At 43.4% G+C, this 26,717-nt stretch overlaps 1 protein-coding gene across 1 annotated transcript in view; it reads left to right on the forward strand.

Annotated features, from left to right (window-relative positions):
• LOC137373883 (rho GTPase-activating protein 11A-like) overlaps nucleotides 1-26,717 on the forward strand; it is a 91,193-nt gene that overhangs the window by 17,793 nt on the left and 46,683 nt on the right. Inside the window, exons 3-5 of the mRNA XM_068039413.1 lie at nucleotides 931-1,027; nucleotides 6,814-7,067; nucleotides 12,829-12,992. Of these exons, the coding sequence (XP_067895514.1) occupies nucleotides 931-1,027; nucleotides 6,814-7,067; nucleotides 12,829-12,992 (515 nt within the window). The remainder of the gene's footprint in view (nucleotides 1-930; nucleotides 1,028-6,813; nucleotides 7,068-12,828; nucleotides 12,993-26,717) is intronic.

The following is a 26,717-nucleotide window of genomic DNA, read 5'->3' on the forward strand; positions in this document are numbered from 1 at the left end:
TTTTTAGTATCGGAAAAAGTAATCGAACTGTTTGTTTAAATGCAGTTTTTTATGATTACGAAGGTAGAATACTTTTAGCAGGCTAATTCTATATTCCTATGTTTTATGCCTTAGTCTATTAAGTTAAAGTTATTTTATTCAAATTACCTGATAAGTCAAATCATTTTAACCCTATTTCCCGCTTTTATTTATATCACTTGGATAATTTAAATCTTTTTAGTGCAGGAGTAGACTAGACATTAACATTATTATTGTTCGCAAAATATATTTTTGGAGAAACTGAAGTGGCCAGATGAGAGTTAAGTTTGTACTTTTTGACATAAATTATTGGCCTTCATTTTGAAAATCCAGAAAAGGGATAGCTGATTGAAAATACAGTGGGTAATTATGTTATAAACTGGCTGAATAACTTCCATCATAGAACGATACAGCACAGAAAGCATTAGGACTGTTGGTAACCAAACAAAAATGCATTTTAAACAAAGATAGAATACCTTTGGACAGACTTAGTAGATAACTAAAATAAAAACAAGAAATGCTGGAACCACTCAACAGGTCTGGCAGCATCTGTGGAAAGAGAAGCAGAGTTAATGTTTCGGGTCAGTGACCCTTCTTCGGAATGCTCCGATAAACTGCATAGCATGACAGCAGAATTCAAGTCTTGTACTTTCCCTGGTACATTTGATTACCCTTTTCATTGCAGTCTCTATGAAATTGGAGCATTTCAGTGAACGTTGTTCTGTCATGTGATTTTTCACCCTTTTGAAGCTCATTTAAATATATTGCGGTATTTGTATTTACTGAAAAATTTATAGCTTGAAAATATAATTCAAAGATATCAGTGCTGTATCTCTAAACTAAACTAAACTAAATGCAGTGACTCTTAACCGTTACGGTTTTGTAATGATCTGTCATGAACTGACTTTCCAGGTTTCTAGTTGATGCCTGTGACTATTTAGAAAAGCACATTCACACAGAGGGACTCTTCAGAAAATCAGGATCTGTGATTCGCCTTAAAGCTTTAAAGGTAATGAATATTTTTTTTAAAAACTGCTTAATGCCAAATATTATCTTTGCACTTGAATTATATTGAAGTGGGGATAGTTCCATTTTTCTCAATCTATCACGGACACAGAAGTGGCTGTTTTCACCTACATTATTGTGGAATCTTGACAAACTACTGTGTCCATTTCCGTAGTGCACAATATAATCACTTACTCAGGAGGCTATCCAAAGAATCAAGAAATCTGGGACCAGTACTTAGGAGTGCTGGAGGTAGTACAGATTTTAACCTCATTTATTGATTTATGCTAAATGTTATATGTAATTATTTATCTGCAGTGTAGATTACACATTAACCTGCATTGGTTCCTGGTTCGGCAATGTCTCTCTTAAATTCCTCATCCTTGTTTTCAAATTCCTCCGTGGCCTCGCCTATCCCTATTTCTGTAAACTACTGCAACTTCACTAATGTCCTTTAGGGAAGGAAATCTGTTGTCCTTACCTGGTCTGGCCTACATGTGACTCCAGACCCACAGAAATGTGGTTGACTCTTACATGCCCTCTGAAATGACCGAGCAAGCCACTCAGTTATATCTAACCACTACAAAGTCAATAAAAAGGAATGAAACTGGACGGACCACCCGGCATCAACCTAGGCACCCCAGAAACGACCAGGGCAAACCCAGGCCTGTCGACCCAGCAAAGTCCTTATTAACATCTGGGGGCTTGTGCCAAAGTTGGGAGAGTTGTCCCAGAGACTAGTCAAGCAACAGCCTGACGTAGTCATACTCACGGACTGACGTAGTCATACCTTACAGACAATGTCCCAGATACTGCCATCACCATCCCTGGGTATGTCCTGTCCCACCGGCAGGACAGACCCAGCAGAGGTGGCGGCACAGTAGTCTACAGTAAGGAGGGAGTTGCCCTGGAAATCCTCAACATCGACTCTGGATCTCATGAAGTCTCATGGCATCAGGTCAAACATGGACAAGGAAACCTCCTGCTGATTACCACCTACTGCCCTCGCTTAGCTGATGAGTCAGTACTCCTCCATGTTGAACACAACTTGGAGGAAGCACTGAGTGGCAAAGGCACAGAATGCATTCAGGGTGGGGGACTTCAATGTCCATCACCAAGAGTGGCTTGGTAGCACCACTACTGACCGAGCTGGCCGAGTCCTAAAGGGCATATCTGCTAGACTGGGTATGCGGCAGGTGGTGAGGGAACCAACAAGATGGGAAAACATACTTGACCTCCTCCTCACCAATCTGCCTGCCGCAGATGCGTCTGTCTATGACAGTATTGGTAGGAGTGACCACTGCACAGTCCTTGTGGAGACGAAGTCCCGCCTTCACATTGAGGATACCCTCCTTCGTGTTGTGTGGCACTACTACCGTGCTAAATGAGATAGATTTCGAATAGATCTAGCAATGCAAAACTGGGCATCCATGAGGCCCTGTGGGCCATCAGCAGCAGCAGAATTGTACTCAACCACAATCTGTAACCTCATGGCCCAGCATATCCCCCACTCTTCCATTACCATCCAGCCATGAGATCAACCCTGGTTCAATGAAGAGTGCAGGAGGGCATGCCAGGAGCAGCACCAGGCATATCTCAAGATAAGGTGTCAACCTGGTGAAGCTACAATACAGGGCTATCTGCATGCCAAACTGCATAAGCAACATGCGATAGACAGAGCTAATCAATCCCATAACCAACAGATCAGATCTAAGCTCTGCAGTCCTGCCACATCCAGCCATGAATGGTGGTGGACAATTAAACAACTAAATGGAGGAGGTGGCTCCACAAATATCCCCATCCTCAATGATGGGGGAGCCCAGCACATCAGTGCAAAAGATAAGGCTGAAGCATTTGCAACAATCTTCAGCCAGAAGTGCCGAGTTGATGATCCATCTCTGCCTCCTCCTGAAGTCCCCAGCATCACAGATGCCGACTTCAGCCAATTCGATTCACTCCGCGTGATATCAAGAAACGACTGAAGGCACTGGATACTGCAAAGGCTATGGGCCCTGACAATATTCCGGCAATAGTACTGAAGACCTGTACTCCAGAACTTGCTGCGCCCCTAGCCAAGCTGTTCCAGTACAGCTACAACATTGGCATCTACCCTGCAATGTGGAAATTTGCCCAGGGATGTCCTGTACACAAAAAGCAGGACAGGTCCAACCTGGCCAATTACTGCCCCATCAGCCTACTCTCAATCATCAGTAAAGTAATGGAAGGTGTCGTCAACAGTGCCATCAAGCGGTACTTGCTTTGCATTAACTTGCTCAGTGACGCTCAGTTTGGGTTCCGCCAGGGCCACTCAGCTCCTGACCTCATTACAGCCTTGGTTCAAACATGGACAAAAGGGCTGAACTCAAGAGGTGAGGTGAGAGTGACTGCCCTTGACATCAAGGCAGCTATTTGACCGACTATGGCATCAAGGAGCCCTAGCAAAGCTGAGGTCAATGGGAATCAGGGGGAAAACCCTCCACTGGCTGGAGTCATACCTAGCGCAAAGGAAGATAGTTGTGGTTGTTGGAGGTCAATTATCCAAGTTCCAGGACATCACTGCAGGAGTTCCTCGGGGTAGTGTTCTAGGCCCAACTATCTTCAGCTGCTTCATCAATGACCTTCCTTCAATCATAAGGTCAGAAGTGGGGATGTTCGCTGATGATTGCACAATGTTCACAATTCGTGACTCCTCAGATGCTGAAGCAGTCCGTGCAGAAATGCAGCAAGACTTGGACAATATCCAGGCTTGGGCTGATAAGTGGCAAGTAACATTCGTGCCACACAAGTGCCAGGCAATGACCACCTCCAACAAGAGAGAATCCAACCATCTTCCCTTGACATTCAACGGCATTACCATCGCTTAATCCCCCACTATCAACATCCTTGGGGGTTACCATTGACCAGAAACTGAACTGGAGTAGCCATATAAATACCGTGGCTGCAAGAGCAGGTCAGAGGCTCGGAATCCTGCGGCGAGTAACTCATCTCCTGACTCCCCAAAGCCTGTCCACAAGGCACAAGTCAGGAGTGTGATGGAATATTCTCCACTTGCCTGGATGGGTGCAGCTCCAACAACACTCAAAAAGCTCAACACCATCAAGAACAAAGCAGCCCGCTTGATTGGCACCCCATCTACAAACATTCACTCCCTCCACCACCGACGCACAGTGTGTACCATCTACAAGATGCACTGCAGCAATGCACCAAGGCTCCTTCGACAGCACCTTCCAAACCTGCGACCTCTACCAAATAGAAGGACAGGGGCAGCAAATGCATGGGAACACCACCACCTGCAAGTTCCCCTCCAAGTCATGCGCCATCCTGACTTGGAACTATATCGCCGTTCCTTCACTGTCGTTGGGTCAAAATCCTGGAACTCCCTTCCTAATAGCACTGTGACTGTACCTCTTCCACATGGACTGCAGCGGTTCAAGAAGGCAGCTCACCACCTCTTTCTCGAGGGCAATTAGGGATGGGCAATAAATGCTGGCTTGGCCAGCATCGCCCACATCCCATGAATACATTTTTTAAAAACTGTCCGAGACCTCTATGCTCCTATGATTCTAGCCTCTTGCACATCCCTGATTTTCTTTACTTTAGCATTAGCAGCCATGCTTCAGCTGACCAGACCCAAAGTTCTGGAATTCCCTCCATAATGCTTTTCACCCAGCTACCTCTCTTTCCTCCACTTTAAGACGCTCCTTAAAACCTATCTGTTTGACCAACCTTTTGGTCATCATTCAGGATATCTCCTTTATGCGTGTGTCAAATTTTGTTTGCAGCACATTGGGACATTTTACTATGTTAAAGGTGGTATACAAATGCAAGTTGTTGTGAAGTGCAATTTCGAGTTTTTATGTACAATGTTCCTTTCTATATCTAAAACACTTTTTTCTTCACTTGTTCACAATATGCAAATGGCTATTGTGTATCCTTCCATCCAATTTGAGAGGATAAGAAATGGCTGTCTGGCGTTGCTGCAATATGAAGGCGATTTTGAAGATTGAGATTCCATTCTCAGTTAAATTAAATGCAAGCGTCCTTGAAGGATCATCAGGACTTAACTTTGGCCAATAATACCTTCTGCCAGTGCAATGAAGTTATTGAATGAGAGGGTTCTTCTCCAAGGCTACCCAATGGATGGCATGAAATAAATCTCAGCCGAGCCATGGGGTTAGGTCAGCGATCAGCCATGATTTTATTGAATGGTGTAACTGGCTCAAAGGCTGAATATTTTACTCCTGTTCCTATGTTTAAGTAGGAAATTTCAGTGGCTATGCTGGAAAGAGGCAGCAGGTCAGTCAGGATTTGTAAAGAGAAATACAGGTTATTAAATTTTGGGTAAAGGATTACACAGCTGAATCATCATGGCCTAGCTTTTGTCTTTACTGGTGTTTACTGACTATGTTGCATATTTGCAGCAATTCCCCTCCCCCCCCCCCCCCCTCAGATTTCTAACAGTTTTTTTTCTTATTTTACAGGGAAAGTTAGTTTATTCTTGAGCTAATGTATGAAACAGCTGTACTTTGTGGGTTGAGGAAGTAGATAATCATCCCCTCCTTCTGTTTACAGTATAATTTATATATGGAACAGATCTTCATTTATATTAAACCCCTCATCATTCGGCTCCTATTGGTTCTCTTTTATGAACTGGTGCAGCTTGTAGCTTTTTCTTGTATCTTCAGATTTCCTTGTTACCTTCTCAGAATCAAGACCTTTTTATTGAATGCATGAACGTGGTCTTAGCATTATGAGTTTTTCAAAGATACAAGCTCAAATGTATTGTCTTTGCCATGTAAATTAATTTGTATGTAATAGTATTTAAAATGAATTAAAATAAAATAAGACCATATTTCAGTGGGTAATCTAATGGGTCTTTTTTGTCACTTTTTCAAAATTTAGAATCTCATAGTGATACTCAACTGTTTTAGTAATGAAGGAAATTGCTTTTGTGAAATAAAAGCTGTGCAGTTAATTTTCTTGCTGAATGTTTTCTTATATGTTCAGTTAAAGGGGAACTTGGCATTTGAGAAAAACGTTTCCTAATTGTTTAACATCCCTGACAGTAACTAGTGCAGTTCTTGGGGAAAACATATTTTGATACTGTTATTTACTTGTGTAAAAGTCCAATTTTTGAAGTTGAAATTTGGCGGGGGGGAGGGGTGTTGACTTTGACGAGTCATTTTTATAACAAAATAATAGCCGCCATGGAAACAGGACGTAGAGTCAGATGAATGTGTAGGAAACTATGTATCCATTCTGCAACTTAACCATCTAATTGTGGCCACTTGCTAGGCTTTCCCCGATAGCATTTTTATTCTTTGGCATGTTCGTGAGCTGTGTGGAAAGCTTTCTCCAATCTGTCTGTCTTCTCTGATACTTTGAATTCTCTCGCTGCCGCACAATTATTCGCCTTCTCTGCACACGCAATGACTTTTAGTTTAAAGTACGCTTGTGTATTTGTTGATCTTCCTTGGCACCATATTGAAAAATGTAGGGGTCCTAACTGAACGTTCGAGTACTTATACCACTGCATGATTAGAATGTTCTGTCTGCTCTGAAAGTTAAGGTCGACTTTTACATGAGATATAGGAAAAATGTCAAGATTTTTTTGGTCTAAAATCATGGATCGACTTCTACACGAGACCGACTTTTAGATGAGTATATACCAAGTAGAAGTTGTTTTCTTTTGGATGGGGAGGTTGTGTGATACCACCAGTTGCTCTTCTCCCTCTCTGCACAGTAATGGTATGTGTGTGCAATGTTGTAATTGTTTGTTTGTCTATCCAGGCTAAAGTGGACCAAGGTGAAAAATGCATTACTATGGCGCCCCCCTGTGATGTGGCCGGGCTGGTGAAACAGTTTTTTAGGGAGCTACCTGAGCCTGTGCTTCCAACGGAATTGCATGCAGCCTTCTTCAAGGCACAAGAACTGCAAAATGATGAGAGTATTTCTGCTACAATTCTTCTATCCTGTTTATTACCTGAGAAAACTGCAGATACACTGCGCTACTTCCTGAATTTTCTCAAAAATGTATCTCTCAGGTGCGTATTGTGGAAGTACTGTATGGTATATTTGAACCAAGCTAGTTGTCAATGTATAAAGAATTATGAAGCATTTTAGTGTGCAGTTGTTCACAGCAAAAAAACTGCTTGTCTGCATTTTGCCCAGCCTGTTAGTTATTATTTCTATCTCTTGACTCCATATTTTAAAGCTCTATCTGCTAATGCTGGATCCGTTACTACATTTTTATTTAATAATTTCATATTGGGGAATGGGATTCTAATTTCAGGCACTCATTTCAAAAACACATCAGATGTAGATTCATGTATACTGAGAGCGATGTTGTGATTTGATAATTTACCTACAGCTACATGTTCCAATCCATTGGTGGAGAATCATTCATCCTTTCTACTTTCACTGTCTTCCTCCTCTAATCTGTGGGCTAGAATCAGAATCTTAGAGCACTGAAACAGGGTATTTGGCCCATCAAGTCGATGGTGTTTGACTCCATGTGAGCACCTTGTCTAATTCTGTTTTCTGCTTGCTGTCCATATATTTTAATTTTTTTCAAGCAACTCTTATTCTCTTTGAAAATAATTTATGCTTCAACCGTTTGTGACAGAGAATTTGCTATTCTAACCATCCTCATAGTCATTACAGCACAAAAGGAGGCTATTCAGCCCATCAAGTCCATGCTGGGTGCTCTGTAGAGCAATCCAGTAAATCCCATTTCTCCACTCTATCACCTTAGCCTTGCAAGTTTATTCCCCTCAAGTGCCCATCCAGTTTCCTTTTGAAATCATTGATTTGTCTCAGCTTCCATCATCCTCGTAAGCAAGGAAATCATTACCACTCGCTGTGTAAAAATGAAAGTTGTTCTTCACATCCCCTGTATGTCTTGCAGAAAACCTTCTGTCTGTCCCCTTGTCCTTGTACCATCAGCTAATGGGAACAGATTTTTTTTGTCTACCTTATCTAACCTGTAATAATCTTTTACACCACTATCAAATCTACCCTCAATCTCCTTTGTTCCGAGGAGGATAATCCCAGCTTCTCCACCCTAACTTTGTAGCTAAAATCCCTCATCCCTGGAACCATTCTGGTAAATTACCTCCACACCCTCTCAAGGACCCTCATATCCTTCCTAAAGTGTGGTGACCAGAACTGGATGCAATACTCCAGTTTTGGCCTAAACAGAGATTTATCAAGCTTCAGCATAACTTCCCTGATTTTGTACTCACTACCTCTATTTATGAAGCCCAAGAAATGCTATTTAATTGTTTACTATATCATTACACTTTGAATATGCAAATAACACTTGCCCTTTCCTCTGTTTTTGAATGTGCATACATTGAAAATTACACATTTCCAAGGGAGAGCTAGAATAAGAAAGCTGTAAAGCCAAAATTTAACAAAAAAAAGTCAGGACTATAATGGGGCAGTCGGAGAAGAGATGAGAGGTATAAAAGATGCGAACGGGCTCAAAACAGAGGATGAGCACAATGCAGTCCATATCCTAAGTAATTACTTTCTCCAAGTTTTCACAAGAGAAGATATAAACAACATGGACTCCCCAAATAGATAAATCAAGCACAGTGAATAACTCACTATAAATGAGATGGAATCTTAGGCTAAACGCTCAGTGCTAAGAAAGTCCAGTGAGATTTGTGAGGTGTCTATGATCATAATGGTGGAATCACTGAACAGCAGGGAGATGCCAGTAGATTGGAAACGAGCCAAATGTGCTTATTTTCAAAATAGGTGGAAAAACAGTTTAACTTCTATAACATAAAGTAACAGAATTGACCATTAGAACTTTGCTAACTACTGTTAGGTTATTATTGTTTAGACATCAGCTCAGGAGGAGAAAATCCTGCTTCAACATCAACTTTCACTTTCTGAGGAAGTGGCAACCCAAATGAACTAAGGAAAGCCCAAAGACGTGGTATACCTCGATTACCAAAAGGCATTTCACAAAATGCCACATGGAAACAACCAGGGAGCAGGCTATTTTAGACCTGGTAATGTGCAATGAGACATGATTAAATAATGACCTCATAGCAAATGTGCAAGAGTGATCATCACATGATAGAATTTCGCTTTCAGTTTAAGGGTGAGAAATTTGGGTCTGAAACTGGTGTCTTAAAGGCAACTAAAAGGGTAGGAAGACAGTTGGCTAAAGTGAATTGGGAAAATAGGTTAAAAATAGCGAAGCAGTGGCAGACATTTACAGAGATATTTCATAACTCTCAAAGATATAATCCATTCAGAAGAAAAAACTGAGAAGGATGCACCATCCGTGGCTAGCTTAGCAAGTTGAGGATGGTATCAAATTGAAAGAAAAGGGTACAATACTGCGAAGATTAGTGGTAGGCCAGAAAATTGGGAAAATTTTAGAAATCGGCAAAGGATGGCTTATAATAAGGGAGAAATTAAAGTATGAGAGTAAATTAGCATGAAATATAAAAACAGCAAGAGGTAAGTGGTCCCTTAGCAGATGAGACTGGGGAATTAATAATGGAAAATGTGGAAGTTTGACAAATTTATTACAGTTCTTTGTGGATGTAACAAGCAGAGTGGATAAAGGGGAACCAGTGGATATAGTGTATTTGGATTTCCAAAAGGCATTTGATAAGGTGCCACATAAAAGGCTAGTGCACAAGATAAGAGCTCATTGTGTTGGTAGTAATATATTAGCATGGATAGAGGATTGGCTAAATAACAGGAAGCAGAAAGTCAGGATAAATGGGTCATTTTCAGGATGGCAAACTTTATCTAGTGGAGTGCCACAGGAATCAGTGCTGGAGCCTCAACTATTTATGATCTATATTAATGACATGGATGAAGGGACCAAGTATTGTAGCCAAATTTGCTGACAATACAAAGATAGGTAGAAAAGCAAGTTGTGATGAGGACAAAATCTGCAAAGGGATAGAGATAGGTTAAGTGAGTGGGCAAAAATTTGGAAGAAGGAGTATAGTGTTGGAAATTGTGAGGTTGTCCACTTTGGCGGGAAGAATAGAAAAACAGATTATTTAAATGGAGAGAGACTGCAGAATTCTGCAATACTAAAGGTTCTGGGTGTCCTATTATGTGAATCTCAAAAAGTTAGCAGGCTGGTACAGCAAGTAATTAGGAAGGCAAATGGATTGTTGGCCTTTATTGCAATGGGGATAAAGTATAAAAGTAGGGAAGTCTTGCTATAACCTTACAGGGCATTGGTGAGACCACACCTAAAGTACTGTGTACAGTAATGGTCTCCTTACTTGAGGAATCTACTTGCATTAGAGGCAGTTCAGAGAAGGTTCATTAGGCTTATTGCTGGGATGAAGGGGTTGTTCTATGAGGAAAGGTTTGAAGAAGTTGGGCCTATAATCATTGGAGTTTAAAAGAATGAAAGGTGATCTTATTGAAACAACATCTAGGATTTTGAGGGGACTTGACAGGGTAGATGCTGAAAGGATTGTTACGACCAGGTGAGAAGGGGTCAAGGGGTTCCCTGTCGGCCTTTGCCTGGTTTAACCATAACCGGGTTTAATTTTACAACACCATGTTTTTAGCTCCCCCTCAGTGAATCCTTGTTCACTGCTCCAATTGTAAGGCAAAGAAATCAGACAGGTTTCCTTAGATTTGAACAAGAAAGCTGAAAGTTTATTAATCTTAAACTCTAATCCAGTTAACAACTATGAATATGCAACGCGACCACGCTAGCATGCATACGCGATAAACACACACGCAGATAGAGACAAAAAAAGCAGAAGAAATAAAGGGGAAATGTTTGAGGCAATATCTGATAGTTACAGTCCTTTTAAGCTCAATGTGGAGTCTTTGGTTGCGGCTAAATCTTGCAATTCGTTGGGGCTCAGTGCGCGCTTCAGCTTGTTTCAGTGTCAGAGTCTTTTCTCTCGTGAGGTTTGTCTTCCGTGGGTCCGGTGGCTTGGGAGAGCACGAGACCGGCTTCCCTGTTCCAGCTTCAGCTGCGAACTGCCTTCTGTTTCTTTCTGTGTGGCACAATTCAAAAAACCCCAGGTTGCCCAGCAGGTTAGTCATGTGACTAGCTTCTTATTTGGAGCAGTCCCTCCTGTGAGGTTTATGAACTGTATTATCTTAGCAGTCTCTGGAATGAGCTTCCTTACACCTTCAATGCCTGGTGATCAAAATCCATTTTGGTTAATTGGAGCAGGGAATAGTCCTTTGTCTCCGCAAGCAGCATCTGTTAGTATGCAAATGTTCTTCCAGCCCAGTGTCTGGTGATCTTCAAACAAGTCATTTTTTCACTCCTGCAACAGTTCAAAATCAATGTTCATATGGCAAAATTAATATGCCTCATTCTTGGCAGGTAGGGGTCTGCATGACGAGATGTTTCCCCTCGTTAGGGAATCTAGAAGTAGGGGACACAGTTTCAAAATAAGGGGTCTCCCATTTCAGACAGAGATGTCTTCTCTGAGGGTCATTAATCTTTGAAATTCTCTTCCCCAGAGAGGAGTAGAGGCTGGGTCATTGAATATATTCAAGGCTAAGTTGGACAGATTTTTGATCTACAAGGGAGTCGAGGACTAGGAAGGCCAGCAGAAAAGTGGAGTTAAGGCCACAGTCAGATCAGCCATGATATTGAATGGCAGAGCAGGCTCCAGGGGCCGAATGGCCTACTCGTGCTCCTATTTCTTATATTCTTAAGGCTGTTACAAATATGTGTTTACTCCTGAGTTCAGTAGCATCAGTCACTCCTGTAAACTATTTGTGGACCTTTTTTTTTTCTGGAGGTTCACTCACATTGATTTATTTTACTGTACAAGTAGATATACAACAGAGAAGGAATGATAGCATCCCTTTATGATCCAGACTGGATAATGTATTTTGCCATATGAACATTGATTTTAAATTGTTGCTGGAGTGAAGAAGTGACTTGTTTGAAGATCCCTAGACACTGGGCTGGAATGGAAGGACATTGCATACTTAGAGACGCTGCTTATGGAGACGAGGAGACAAAGGACTATTTCCTGCTCCAATTAACCCAAATGGATTTTGATCATCAGACATTGAAGGTGTAAGGAAGCGCATTCCAGAGACTGCTAAGGTAATACAATGCTTCTTCAATCCCACTGAAAGCAAGTTGCGACTAGATAAGACAACTTTTATTTTTGCTTTATTTTATGGTAAGGTGAACATGGGAACCAGCAATTTGTTACTTGATTCAAGTATTGGGTATCCTAACTGTTCCAGCATTTCTGACTTTCCGACCCTACCTTAGTGAAGACTCTTTCAGCTTTTTCTTGTTAATCAAAGTTGACTGCTAGGTGTGGGTCCTTTTTGGTACCTCTTCCATGTTCCCACAGGAAGTTGGAGCTTAGTTCTCAATAACCTCCCCCACCCCCCCGCCCACCCAGTCTACTTTCCTGTCCTCTTCATAACAGTAAGAGAGCCCAAGATACAGCAAACTTCAAATATGTTGTAGCATTGGGGTTCTGCGCCATAAAATATTAAGCATTTAGTTAACATCCACAACTCACATTGATTCCTGAATTTTACTTAGCTGAGGAACTTGCACTTCTCTTTAAGGAGGGAACGCAAATTTGTAGACATCACTCTGGACAGATTTTCTAAATCTTGTGAGCAGTTATAAAGCACTTTTAAGAGATTTGTATGAATTTGGCCCCATAATCAGGGAACAGAGCCATGTAAAGTTATTTAAAGGCAAGCAGAAAACACTACCTAAAATGGAAAAGGGGAGAAGTAATGAAATGTGAATGTGTTTCCAAAGATTGTTTAGAGTTTATTCGGTGAACTTTTTTCTTTATATAGGTCAGAAGATAACAAAATGGACGCCAGTAACCTTGCTGTTGTGTTTGCACCAAATTTGTTTCATTCATGCGATGGAAGTGAAAAAATAACTGCACTGACAGAGAAGCGGCTCCATCTTCAAGCTGCAACAGTGCACACGCTAATTGATCATTTTGAACAAATTGGTATGTATTTGTGGTTTTTTGTATTTCTTTGCCACTTTTTATTCTTCATTGGGAACTCTGATACCATTATGATTCTGAATTGGCTGTTTGAAGGGTGATGTCTGCCCAGAGTAGCATAGGTGAGGTCAGAGACTCCATGGTGGCTGAGCAGCTGCTGTAGAAGGGAGGGTTTCAGATATCTGGACCATTGGGCTCTCTTCAGGGACAGATGGGACCTGTACAAGAAGGACGGGTTGCATCTAAACTGGAGGGGCACTAATATCCTGGCTGCAAGGTTTGCTAGCGTCATTCGGGAGGGTTTAAACTAGTCTGGCAGGGAGGGTGGGAACCAGAGCAGTAGGACAGCTAGTGAAATAAATGAGGAGGACATAGTAAATAAGGCCAGTAGGACTAAGAGGAAGAGCAGGCAGGGAGATGTTGCTGAGCACAGCGGGACTGGTGATCTGAAGTGCATTTGTTTCAATGCGAGAAGTATAACCGGTAAGGCAGATGAACTTAGAGCTTGGATTAGTACTTGGAAATATGATGTTGCTATTACAGAGACTTGGTTGAGGGAACGGCAGGATTGGCAGCTAAAGGTTCCAGGCTTTAGAAGCTTCAGGCGGGATAGAGGGGGATGTAAAAGGGGTGGGAGAGTTGCATTACTGGTTAAGGAGAATATCACAGCTCTACTGCGGGAGGACACCTCAGAGGGGTCATGCAGTGAGGCAATATGGGTGGAGCTCAGGAATAGAAAGGGTGCAGTCACTATGTTGGGGGTTTACTACAGGCCTCCCAACAGCCAGCGGGAGGTAGAGGAGCAGATATGTAGACAGATTTTGGAACGGTGTAAAGGTAACAGGGTTGTGGTGGTGGATGATTTTAACTTCCCCAATATTGACTGGGACTCACTTAGTGCTAGGGGCTTGGATGGGGCAGAATTTGTGAGGAGCATCCAGGAGGGCTTCTTGAAACAGTATGTAGATAGTCCAACTAGGGATGGGGCCATTCTGGATCTGGTATTGGGGAATGAGCCCGGCCAGGTGGTCGAAGTTTCAGTGGGGGTGCATTTCGGGAACAGTGACCAAAATTCCATAAGTTTTAAGGTACTTGTGGATAAGGATAAGAGTAGTCCTCGGGTGAAGGTGCTAAATTGGGGGAAGGCTAATTATAACAATATTAGGCAGGAACTGAAGAATTTAGATTGGGGGCGGCTGTTTGAGGGTAAATCAACATCTGACATGTGGGAGTCTTTCAAACGTCAGCTGATTAGAATCCAGGACCAGCATGTTCCTGTGAGGAAGACAGACAAATTTGGCAAGTTTCAGGAAGCTTGGATAACACTGGATATTGTAAGCCTAGTCAAAAAGAAAAAGGAAGCATTTGTAAGGGCTGGAAGGCTAGGAACAGATGAAGCACTTGAGGAATATAAAGACAGTAGGAAGGAACTTAAGCAAGGAGTTAGGAGGGCTAAAAGGAGTCGTGAAAAGTCATTGGCAAACAGGATTAAGGAAAATCCCAAGGCTTTTTATACATATATAAAGAGCAAGAGGGTAACCAGGGAAAGGGTTGGCCTACTCAAGGACAGAGATGGGAATCTATGTGTGGAGCCAGAGGAAATGGGCGAGGTGCTAAATGAGTACTTTGCATCCGTATTCACCAAAGAGAAGGACTTGGTGGATGATGAGCCTAGGGAAGGGAGTGCAGATAGTCTCAGTCATCTCAGTATCAAAAAGGAGGAGATGTTGGGTGTCTTGCAAAGCATTAAGGTAGATAAGTCCCCAGGGCCTGATGGGATCTACCCTAGAATACTGAGGGAGGCAAGGGAAGAAATTGCTGGGGCCTTGACAGAAATCTTTGCATCCTCATTGGCGACAGGTGAGGTCCCAGAAGACTGGAGAATAGCCAATATTGTGCCTTTGTTTAAGAAGGGTGGCAAGGATAATCCAGGAAATTATAGGCCGGTGAGCCTTACGTCAGTGGTAGGGAAATTATTAGAGAGGATTATTCGGGACAGGATTTACTCCCATTTGGAAACAAACAAACGTATTAGCGAGAGACAGCATGGTTTTGTGAAGGGGAGGTTGTGTCTCACTAATTTGATTGAGTTTTTTGAGGAAGTGACGAAGATGATTGATGAAGGAAGGGCAGTGGATGCTATCGATATGGACTTTAGTAATGCCTTTAACAAGGTCCCGCATGGCAGACTGGTACAAAAGGTGAAGTCACACGGGATCAGAGGTGAGCTGGCAAGATGGATGCAGAACTGGCTCGGTCATCGAAGACCGAGGGTATCAGTGGATGGGTGTTTTTCTGAATGGAGGAATGTGACTAGTGGTGTTCCGCAGGGATCAGTGCTGGGACCTTTGCTGTTTGTAGTATATATAAATTATTTGGAGGAAAATGTAGCTGGTATGATTAGTAAGTTTGCGGATGGCACAAAGGTTAGTGGAGTTGTGGATATGAGTAAGATTGTCAGAGGATACAGCAGGATATAGATTGGTTAGAGACTTGGGCGGAGAAATGGCAGATGGAGTTTAATCCGGACAAATGTGAGGTAATGCATTTTGGAAGGTCTAATGCAGGTGGGAGGTATACAGTAAATGGCAGAACTCTTAGGAGTATTGACAGGCAGAGAGATCTGGGCGTACAGGTCCACAGGTCATTGAAAGTGGCAACGCAGGTGGATGAGGTAGTCAAGAAGGCATATGGCCTCCTTGCCTTCATCGGTCGGGGCATAGAGTATAAAAATTGGCAAGTCATGTTGCAGCTGTACAGAACCTTAGTTAGGCCACACTTAGAATATTGCGTGCAATTCTGGTTGCCACACTACCAGAAGGATGTGGAGGCTTTGGAGAGGGTACAGAGGAGGTTTACCAGGATGTTGCCTGGTCTGGAGGGCATTAGCTATGAGGAGAGGTTGGAAAAACTCGGATTGTTTTCACTGGAACGACGGAGGTGGAGGGGCGACATGATAGAGGTTTACAAAGTTATGAGCGGCATGGACAGAGTGGATAGTCAGAAGCTTTTTCCCAGGGTGGAAGAGTCAGTTACTAGGAGACATAGGTTTAAGGTACGAGGGGCAAAGTTTAGAGGGGATGTGCGAGGCAAGTTTTTTACACAGAGGGTGGTGAGTGCCTGGAACTTGCTGCCAGGGGAGGTGGTGGAAGCAGATACGATAGCGACGTTTAAGAGACATCTTGACAAATCTATGAATAGGAAGGGAATAGAGGGATACGGGCCCCGGAAGTGCAGAAGGTGTTCGTTTCGGCAGGCATCAAGATCGGCGCAGGCTTGGAGGGCCGAATGGCCTTTTCCTGTGCTGTACTGTTCTTTGTTCTTTATCATTTATAATTTTGGTTTAGAATGTTCGGAGTGCATTGTGACCAAGCTGACACGATGATGCTCTGTGTCAAAGGGAAGGAAAAGTGTGGGACTGTTGGTAAATGGGGAATTGGGATTGCGGTTACTGATGTCTGACACTGATGAGTTCTCCATGGAGTCCCTGACCAGAAAGGTGTTATCTGGGTTCATCTTTCCTTCCTCTTCCTCCTCCTCATGTTCCTCCTGCTCAGCTGCTCGCTGTGTAGCTGGTGGCAGGAGCTGTCCCCTCATGATGGCAAAGTTGCACAGCATGTACCATATCACCATAAATCTTGACATCTCCTCTGCTGGGTACAGCAGGACTCTTCCAGAGTGGTTCAGGCAGCGGAAGTGTTGTTTCTGCACACCAATGGCATGCTCTTAATGCATTTCGTATGCCAGCATAGCTTTCATTGAATGAATGCTGCGCACTGTACATTGGTTGGGGTTGCTTGCCAGAGTCCTGAGCCATGTGGTCAGTGATAGCTCTTGTTTTCCAGTAGGCCACCCCCGCCCCTTTGATTGCCGTGGTGGCTCAGTGCAGCTGGCACGGCGGACTAGTCAAGCAACAGCCTGACATAGTCATACTCACAGAATTATGCAGTACAGCCAATGTCCCAGACACCACCGTCACCATCCCTGAGTATGTCCTGTCCCACAGGCAGGACAGACCCACCAGAGGTGGCAGCACAGCGGTATATAGTCGGGAGGGAGTTGCACTAGGGGTCCTCAACATTGACTCCAGACCACATCAAGTCTCATGGCATCAGGTCTAACATGGGCAAGGAAACCACCTGCTGATTATCAACTGCAGCACCCGCCCCCCCCCCCCCCCCCCCCCCCCCCGCCACCCCACTGATGAATTGGTGCTTTTCCATGTTGAACACCAAGTGGAAGGAGCACTGAGGGTAGCAAGGACACAAAATGTACTCTGAGTGGGGAGCTTCATTGTCCATCATGTCCTGTGCACAAAAAGCAGGACAAATCCAACCCGGCCAATTACCGTCCTATCAGTCTACTCTCGATCATCAGGAAAGTGATGGAAGGGGTCGACAACAGTGCTATCAAGCTGCACTTGCACAGAAATTACCTGATCGATGCTCAGTTTGGGTTCCGCCAGGGCCACTCAGCTCCTGACCTCATTCCAGCCTTGGTCCAAACCTGAACAAAAGAACTGAACTCCAGAGGTGAGAGTGACTTCCCTTGACATCAAGGCAGCATTTGACCGACTGTGGCATCAAGGACCCCTATCAAAACTGAGGTCAATGGGAATCAGGGAAAACTCTGCTGGTTGGAGCATACCTAGCAGAAAGGAAGATCGTTATGGTTGTTGGAGGTCAATCATTTCAGCTCCAGGACATCACTGCAGGAGTTCCTCAGGGTAATGTCCTAGGCCCAATCATCTTCAGCTGCTTCATGCATGACCTTCCCTGTATCACAAGGTCAGAAGTGGGGATGTTCGCTGATTGTGTAATGTTCAGCACCATTTGCGACTCCTCAGATACTGAAGCAGTCCATGACCATATGCAGCAAGACCTGGATAACATTCAGGCTTGGGCTGATAAGTAGCAAGTAACATTTGTGCCACACAAGTGCCAGGCAATGACCATCTCCAGCAAGAGAGAATCTGACTGTCTCCCCGTGACATTCAATGGCATTACCATCACTGAATCCCCCACTATCGACATCCTGGGGGTCACCATTGACCAGAAACTGAACTGGATCAGCCACATAAATACCAGGTCAGAGACTGGGAATTCTGCAGCGAGTAACTCAAATCTTGTCTCCCCAGTGCCTGTCTAGCATCTACAAGGCACAAGTCAGGAGTGTGATGGAATACTCTCCACTTGTCTGGATGAATGCAGCTCCAACTACATTCAAGAAGCTCGACACCATCCAGGACAAAGTAGTCTGCTTGATTGGCACCCCATCTGCCACCTTCAATATTCATTCTCTCCACCGCTGCGCACAGTGGCAGCAGTGTGTGCCATCTACAAGATGCACTGCAGCAACTCAGCAAGGCTCCTTCGACAGCACCTTCCAAAGTCCCGACCTCTACCAGCTAGAAGGATAAGGACAGCAGAGTTCCCCTCCGAGACGCACACCATCCTGACTTGTAACTATATCGCCATTCATTCACTGTCGCTGGGTCAAAATCCTGGAACTCCCTTTCTGACAGCACTATTGGTATACTCACCCCCACCTTCTCGAGGGCAATTCGGGATGGGCAATCAATGCTGGCCTAGCCAGTGATACCCACATTCCAATAACGAATAAAAAAAGTCACTATTTGTAGAAAGAGCAATTATGCAAAGTGCAGCGTGTTAAAAATATAATTTGCAATTACTTACCAAGAATCTTATGGATCCTGCTGTGAATGTTACATGGCTTCCAGATTTGGAAATTCCATTGGACAGCAGTTGTGTCAAATGAATCGCATAATTTATTTAGTTTATTTACTTTATTTATTTAGAGATACAGCACTGAAACAGGCCCTTCGGCCCACCGAGTCTGTGCCGACCAACAACCACCCATTTATACTAATCCTACATTAATCCCATATTCTCTACCACATCCCCACCATTCTCCTACCACTTACCTACACTAGGGGCAATTTACAATGGCCAATTTACCTATCAACCTGCAAGTCTTTTGGAGGTGGGAGGAAACCGGAGCACCCGGCAGAAACCCACGCAGACACGGAGAACTTGCAAACTCCGCACAAGCAGTACCCAGAACTGAACCCGGGTCACTGGAGCTGTGAGGCTGTGGTGCTAACCACTGCGCCACTGTGCTACCCTAATGCAGAGCAATGGTTTTTAATACTAAGAGGAATTTACGATATCTATTTTAGCTCCCCACCAGATCAGTCTGTAAACAGCTCTGTCATGTGTCCCAGTGGCTTTTCGTACCAGGAATGTTGAATTGTTGGCTTGTGTTGATTTAATTGATCTCAGTTGTGGAATTATTTGTACAATTGATCTCCTATGTCCTGGTTAGGGAGGGGAAAAATTAGCTCGTTTTACCGATATTGATTGCTGTCTTCTGGAAAATGCATGTGTGCAAAGATCGGATAAGGGCAGAATTTTTTTTTTTATTCATTCATGGGGGATGTGGGTGACACTGGCCAGGCCAGCATTTATTGCCCATCCCTAATTGCCCTTGAGAAGGTGGTGGTGAGCTGCCTTCTTGAACCACTGCAGTCCATGTGGGGTAGGTACACCTACAGTGCTGTTAGGAAGGGAGTTCCAGGATTTTGACCCAGCGACAGTGAAGGAACGGTGATATAGTTCCAAGTCAGGATGGTGTGTGATTGGAGGGGAACTTGCAGGTGGTGGTGTTCCCATGTATTTGCTGCCGTTGTCCTTCTAGTTGGTAGAGGTCGCGGGTTTGGAAGGTGCTGTCTAAGGAGCCTTGGTGCATTGCTGCAGTGCATCTTGTAGATGGTATACACTGCTGCCACTGTGCGTCGGTGGTGGAGGGAGTGAATGTTTGTAGATGGGGTGCCAATCAAGCGGGCTGCTTTGTCCTGATGGTGTCGAGCTTCTTGAGTGTTGTTGGAGCTGCACCCATCCAGGCAAGTGGAGAGTATTCCATCACACTCCTGACTTGTGCCTTGTAGATGCTAGACAGGCATTGGGGAGTCAGGAGGTGAGTTACCCGCCTCAGGATTCCTAGTCTCTGACCTGCTCTTGCAGCCACGGTATTTATATGGCTACTCCAGTTCAGTTTCTGGTCAATGGTAACCCCGAGGATGTTGATAGTGGGGGATTCAGCGATGGTAATGCTGTTGAATGTCAAGGGGAGATGGTGAGATTCTCTCTTGTTGGAGATGGTCATTGCCTGGCACTTGTGTGGCACGAATGTTACTTGCCACTTATCAGCCCAAGCCTGGATATTGTCCAGGTCTTGCTGCATTCCTACACTGACTGCTTCAGTATCTGAGGAGTCACGAATGGTGCTGAACATTGTGCAATCATCAGCGAACATCCCCACTTCTGACCTTATGATTGAAGGAAGGTCATTGATGAAGCAGCTGAAGATGGTTGGGCCAAGGACACTACCCTGAGGAACTCCTGCAGCGATGTCCTGGAGCTGAGATGATTGACCTCCAACAACCACAAGCATCTTCCTTTGCGCTAGGTATGACTCCAGCCAGCAGAGGGATTTCCCCCTGATTCCCATTGACCTCAGTTTTGCTCGGGCTCCTTGATGCCATACTCGGTCAAATGCTGCTTTGATGTCAAGGGCAGTCACTCTCACCTCACCTCTTGAGTTCAGCCCTTTTGTCCATGTCTGAACCAAGGCTGTAATGAGGTCAGGAGCTGAGTGGCCCTGGCGGAACCCAAACTGAGCGTCACTGGGCAGGTTATTGCTAAGCAAGTGCCGCTTGATGGCACTGTTGATGACACCTTCCATCACTTTACTGATGATTGAGAGTAGGCTGATGGGGCGGTAATTGGCCGGGTTGGACTTGTCCTGCTTTTTGTGTACAGGACATACCTGGGCAATTTTCCACATTGCAGGGTAGATGCCAGTGTTGTAGCTGTACAGGAATAGCTTGGCTGTGGGCACAACAAGTTCTGGAGCACAGGTCTTCGGTACTATTGCCGGAATATTGTCAGGGTCCATAGCTTTTGCAGTATCCAGTGCCTTCAGTCATTTCTTGATATCACGCGGAGTGAATCGAATTGGCTGAAGTCTGGCATCTGTGATGCTGGGGACTTCAGGAGGAGGCTGAGATGTATCATCAACTCGGCACTCCTGGCTGAAGATTGTTGCAAATGCTTCAGCCTTATCTTTTGCACTGATGTGCTGGGCTCCTCCATCATTGAGGATGGGGATATTTGTGGAGCCACCACCTCCAGTTAGTTGTTCAATTGTCCACCACCATTCACAGCTGGATGTGGCAGGACTGCAGAGCTTCGATCTGATCCGTTGGTTATGGGATCGCTTAGCTCTGTCTATCGCATGCTGCTTACGCAGTTTGGCACGCAGATAGTCCTGTGTTGTAGCTTCACCAGGTTGACACCTCATTTTGAGGTATGCCTGGTGCTCCTGGCATGCCCTCCTGCACTCTTCATTGAACCAGGGTTGGTCTCCTGGCTTGATGGTAATGGTAGAGTGGGGGATATGCCGGGCCATGAGGTTACAGATTGTGGTTGAGTACAATTCTGCTGCTGCTGATGGCCCACAGCGCCTCATGGACACCCAGTTTTGCATTGCTAGATCGGTTCGAAATCTATCCCATTTAGCACGGTGATAGTGCCACACAACACGATGGACGGTATCCTCAGTGTGAAGGCGGGACTTCGACTCCACAAGGACTGTGCGGTGGTCACTTCTACTAATACAGTCATCGACAGAGCATCTGCAGCAGGCAGATTGGTGAGGACGAGGTCAAATATGATTTTTCCCTCGTGTTGGTTTCCCTACCACCTGCCGCAGACCCAGTCTAGCACCTATGTCCTTTAGGACTCGGCCAGAAAGGGCAGTAGTGGTGCTACCAAGCCACTGTTGGTGATGGACATTGAAGTCCCCCACCCAGAGTACATTTTGTGCCCTTGCCACCCTCCGTGCTTCCTCCAAGTGGTGTTCAACATGGTGGAGTACTGAGTCATCAGCTGAGGGAGGGCGGTAGGTGGTAATCAGGAGGTTACCTTGCCCATGTTTGACCTGATGCCATGAAACTTCATGGGGTCCGGAGTCGATGTTGAGGACTCCTCGGGCAACTCCCTGGATGGAGCTTTACTGCTTTTCTTTCCTTCCACTCCCATATCCTGATGATCAAATAATCTTCAGCATCTAACCTCACAAGATAACTGACCTGTTAGATTAGTCAATAGAGGGATTTTTAAAAAATTCTTAATTATTTCTATTGATCATAAATTGCAATCTATCCTCAATGCTGTAAGTACCCCAAATAACCTGCATCAGATTGTTTTAGTTGCATGTTTCACTTGAACAAATTTACAACTCTGGTTACTTGATCAAAAATCACCATCATTCTTTTTGACACAATAGGGTTGGGTTTTATAATTTCTGGCTCAAATATTCCCTGGCTCCCTCTAGATTTTTCTACAGTCCTGTTTTTGCATTTCTCTTTTTCTGTGACTGCATTCTAAATTCCCTCCGTGGCATCATTCATTTAAAAGAGAAAACACAACGTGCAGCATAAAAAGACCATCTATCCTTTTGAAACTTGTTCCTCTGATACATTAGGTTGCCAATTATGGTATTGAATTGTATTTTCAATCTCAATATCTTGGCTTTATTACCGTGCTTAATTCTAAACATTTATTGCTCCACGCAAAGAAGTATTTCTAAATCTGTTCGTTTACCTATTCAATTCTCTCCTCTGGTCTACTTTTTTTAGTGCACTCTGAGGTAATAACATGGGCGTACCTCCTGTATGGCACTTAACATTTTATATATTATGTGTTCAATATATTGTGCTTGAGTTAATAAGGCGATTAAGTATATTTAGCAACGTCTATCCCTCGGTCCATTAATTGATAATGGTCCAAATCTTTCAGGGTGCAGCATGCCCCAGACTTGTTTCCGCATGTTTAGGTTTTAAATAATTTTGCCCACACAATTGCTGTAAGTGGGAGCTGCTAATGGTGCAGCCAGGACAACAGAGTATCTGGGACCTTGAGAACAACAGAACAAACAGTGTATCTGCTTAACCAATGAGATTTGACTATTGAGACGTAAACAGAGGGAGGGCTGAGAAGGACGGTAAGTTAGTGTGAGTGAATTCAATGTAAAATCAGGTACCGAAAGAGAAATGGAGAAGGAAAGCAAGATTGGATTGAGAGGGAGAGAAGAAAAGACAAAAGTAAGAAAAAGGCTAAAAGTGAAAAAAATCACTTTCAAAATCTCAAAACAATTCACAACCTGAAGGAATGAAATTCCACAGTTATAATTGTTCTCTTTCTGAACAAGGAAGGTAGGTTGACTGTCTTCAACAGTTATCACATTGTTGAAATGAAAGTCTTAATTACTAGAATTAATTTTCTGTGGCAAGACTAATGGGCAAGTGCGTCAGCTGATGAAAATCGTGGGGTGGTTAATATAGCTCACGTGGAGCAGGGAAATCATCCAGCACCTTTTAACGATTTGCAATTCACAGGCTATTTCTGCATTGCCACAAGTTGCAGGCCAATTTGCGCATTAATAACTGTGCGTCATTCACATACCATTATTTCTTTCGCAAAATCTGGCTCATTGTAGTAAGTCAGCAGAAAAATCTAGAGAAGTAATAGGTGAGTAATAAATGGGATAATTTTAAGTTGAAGTTGGTTTGACATGAGCTGATAGGAGCTAATGAATGTAATTTTAGTTTAAAGTTTTAGGCTTGAGGTGAGAATAATGAGTACTACAAGATTCATTAGTGTATCTAAGAATTTTAACTAATGTGGTGGTGGAGACACTAGGAGCAGAATTTTTGAATCACACCAGAGGCGGGAGGGTTGGAAAATTGACGTCTGTGAGGGTGGCATGCTGGCTGCTTGCATGTTCCTGCTTCTGGCCCATTTTGGTAGAGGCAGATTTGGGGTGGTGACAGCTACCCACCCGCAAGTGCCACCACAGGCAACTGTATGCAGGGGTTTCTCCTCCACAGTGGCAGTCACACTGTTGTGGCCACGTTTTGGTTTTAAAGTTTTTAAAAAGTCTGCAGAGGGTGCCTCCATCTTGAGGTGTCCTCTGTTTCACTTACCTACATTGGCAGCTCCCACCTCTGACGCTGCGACTGCTGATGTCAGTGCTGGAGGGCCTCCTATTGGCCTTCTGGCTTAGTGAGCCACCCTCGGTCTTTAATTGGATAAGGCTCCGGAGGTGACACTTAATTGGCCGCCTGCTCAAAAATTGCCCTCTGGGTCCCAATGCCAGTATGTGTGGATTTCTGACCCGCGTTTTCTTCTCAACATTTCCAGGACCCACAAATGAAAATTCAGCCCCGGGAGTTTTGATCTGGAGTAATGGTTTGAGTCATGTCTTTTGAGGTAAACGGGGGAGCTTTAACCCTCATAATCCACTCTTCTGTTGAAACAATATCAGTGATGGGAGGTCTGCTGTTGCTAAGGGCAAAACAACATGTCACAAATTAAAGACTAGGATCTATGATTATAAAGAAAAATTTCAGATGTCTTGGGTGGCCATTTTGGAAATGAGGAGATGAGGCTCAAATGTTGGAAGGCTAAAGTAATTAGGGACATTTTTATCATGAAATTGAATGTTGAATTCTGGTAGAGACCATGTAAGTTTATGGAATAAAGATCATGAAAAATGTTTTGCTTCGGACAGTCGGAGCAAGCCCTTCATCTTTTTGAGCAGTAACTGACTTTTAGTGAGCAGGTGTCAAAACACAACATTGAATGCAACATGGTTTTGATCTTTAAAATTTGGACATTGCACCTAAATTCAATTGTACTTTCGATTTAAATGCCTTTCCTACACTGCAGTTTAAAACTTGAATCTTTCCTCGCCCCTTTTATATTTGAAATGGTTATAATGTTCAGTACCGTCAGTGTTACATTTTCCAACTTCAAAAACAATCTTTCCATGGTGGGGCTTCTACTCGTAGAATCATAGAATGGTAGCACAAAAGGGTGCTTATCCAATTCCTTTTTGAAAGCCACGATTTAATATGCTTCCACCACACGCAGGCAGTGCATTCCAGTTCCTAACCACCCGCTGCATTAAAAGGTTTTGCCAGTGCAACTGGTTACTCAGCTGTGTGTGCAAATTAGAACCGTATGAATGATTGAACAGGGTTTATCTCAAACTTATGAAACACACTTTTTTAATGCAAAACTTATGTCATCTTTGACATTGCAATCAATCTCAGCTCAAACCTTGCAATTTCAGCACCAGTCATGAGCTATTTTGACAAGAATTTTCCAAAAGCTAAACTGGCACTTTTTTGAAAAAAAATCAAGTAAAATAGGACCTTTTCCAGAAGCTGTGTTGAGCATCTCAAGTTTTCTCTATTCAGGCGATCATAAAGAGCATCTCATATCCCTCCAAGCATCTTTTCTATAACTGACATCAGACTAATGAATCTATTGTTCCCTGGATCTGACTTGTCACCTTTTCTGAAAAATCAGAACTATACGAGCATTCTTCCAATCCAAGGGCAGTCCCAGACTCTTTTGAACTGTTAAAATATAGGAAAGGGGCTAACAAAGCATGTGTTGTATCTTTTTAATCACCCTCGGGTGGAAACCATTTGGACCAACAGTTTTACAGTGCAACCAATAGCTGAAAATTGAGCATCGTCCACAGGAGTAAAGATTGATGTAAAGTAATAATTTACATACTGCCATACCTTGGTAGACAATTTGAATCTGTCCGAAGATGTCTTTCAGTGGCCTTATACAGTCCTTCATGGTCCTCTGCCTCCTCGTGTAACTAAAAAAGCTTTTTCCCATTGCTACCACAATTGTCTACTATCTCCTCCATCTTAGTTGCTCTGATAAATGCCTTTGTTTCCCTTAATTGTGCAAAAGAATATTCTCTTGAGAATTATATTCCTTTAATCTGCACAAGTATTTTTGCTTTAATTCTCATTTTTCCTTGCCCAGATTTAGTTAGGGATTTTTTTTTGTTTTGCCATGTGCCCTTTTAACCCATAGGATGGGCATGGTTTCTTTATCTTTCTTAGAATGCTTATAAAGGCTATCCATTTCTCCTCTGCATTAATTTCTCTGCCTAATAGGGTTTTCCAATGAACATTTTCCAAATCCTAAAGCATTTTTGTAAAATTAGCCTCCTTGAAATCAAGAGCTAACATTAAATTATCAGTATCCATTCCTTGGCTAATAAGATCAAGTCTAATTATATTGTGACCACTGTTGCCCAGTTGTCCCCCACATTGTAGTCTGTTACAGCACTAGTGTCAATGCTTAAAAACTAGATAAGGAATTTTATTGTTATACCCCAGTTGTATCACTAAAGTGTTAGAAAATGATCATTAATGGTATCAACAGACGTCTTGGCTAATTTGCCTTCCAGAGAGGCTAAACCAAGGTCCCAACTGCTCTGTCAGATGTATGTATAAGATCCCTTGGTGCTATTTTGAAGAAGAGCAGGGGAGATCTCACTGGTATCCTGACCAATATTTATATACCTTAATCAACATCACTAACACAGATTATCTGGACATTATCAAATTGCTGTTTGTGGGAGCATGCTGTGTGCAAATTGGTTGCCACATTTTTCTTCCTTACACAGCGACTACATTCCAAAAGTACTTCATTAGAGATAAAGTGCTTTGGGGCATCCTGAGATTGTGAAAGGAGCTATATAAATTGAAGTTTTTCTTTCTTTACACGAGATGGTTCACCATCAGATAATTGAAATCCCCATAATGGACAT

This window comes from Heterodontus francisci, chromosome 9 (genome assembly GCF_036365525.1).
Source record: "Heterodontus francisci isolate sHetFra1 chromosome 9, sHetFra1.hap1, whole genome shotgun sequence".
Lineage (NCBI taxonomy): Eukaryota > Metazoa > Chordata > Chondrichthyes > Heterodontiformes > Heterodontidae > Heterodontus > Heterodontus francisci.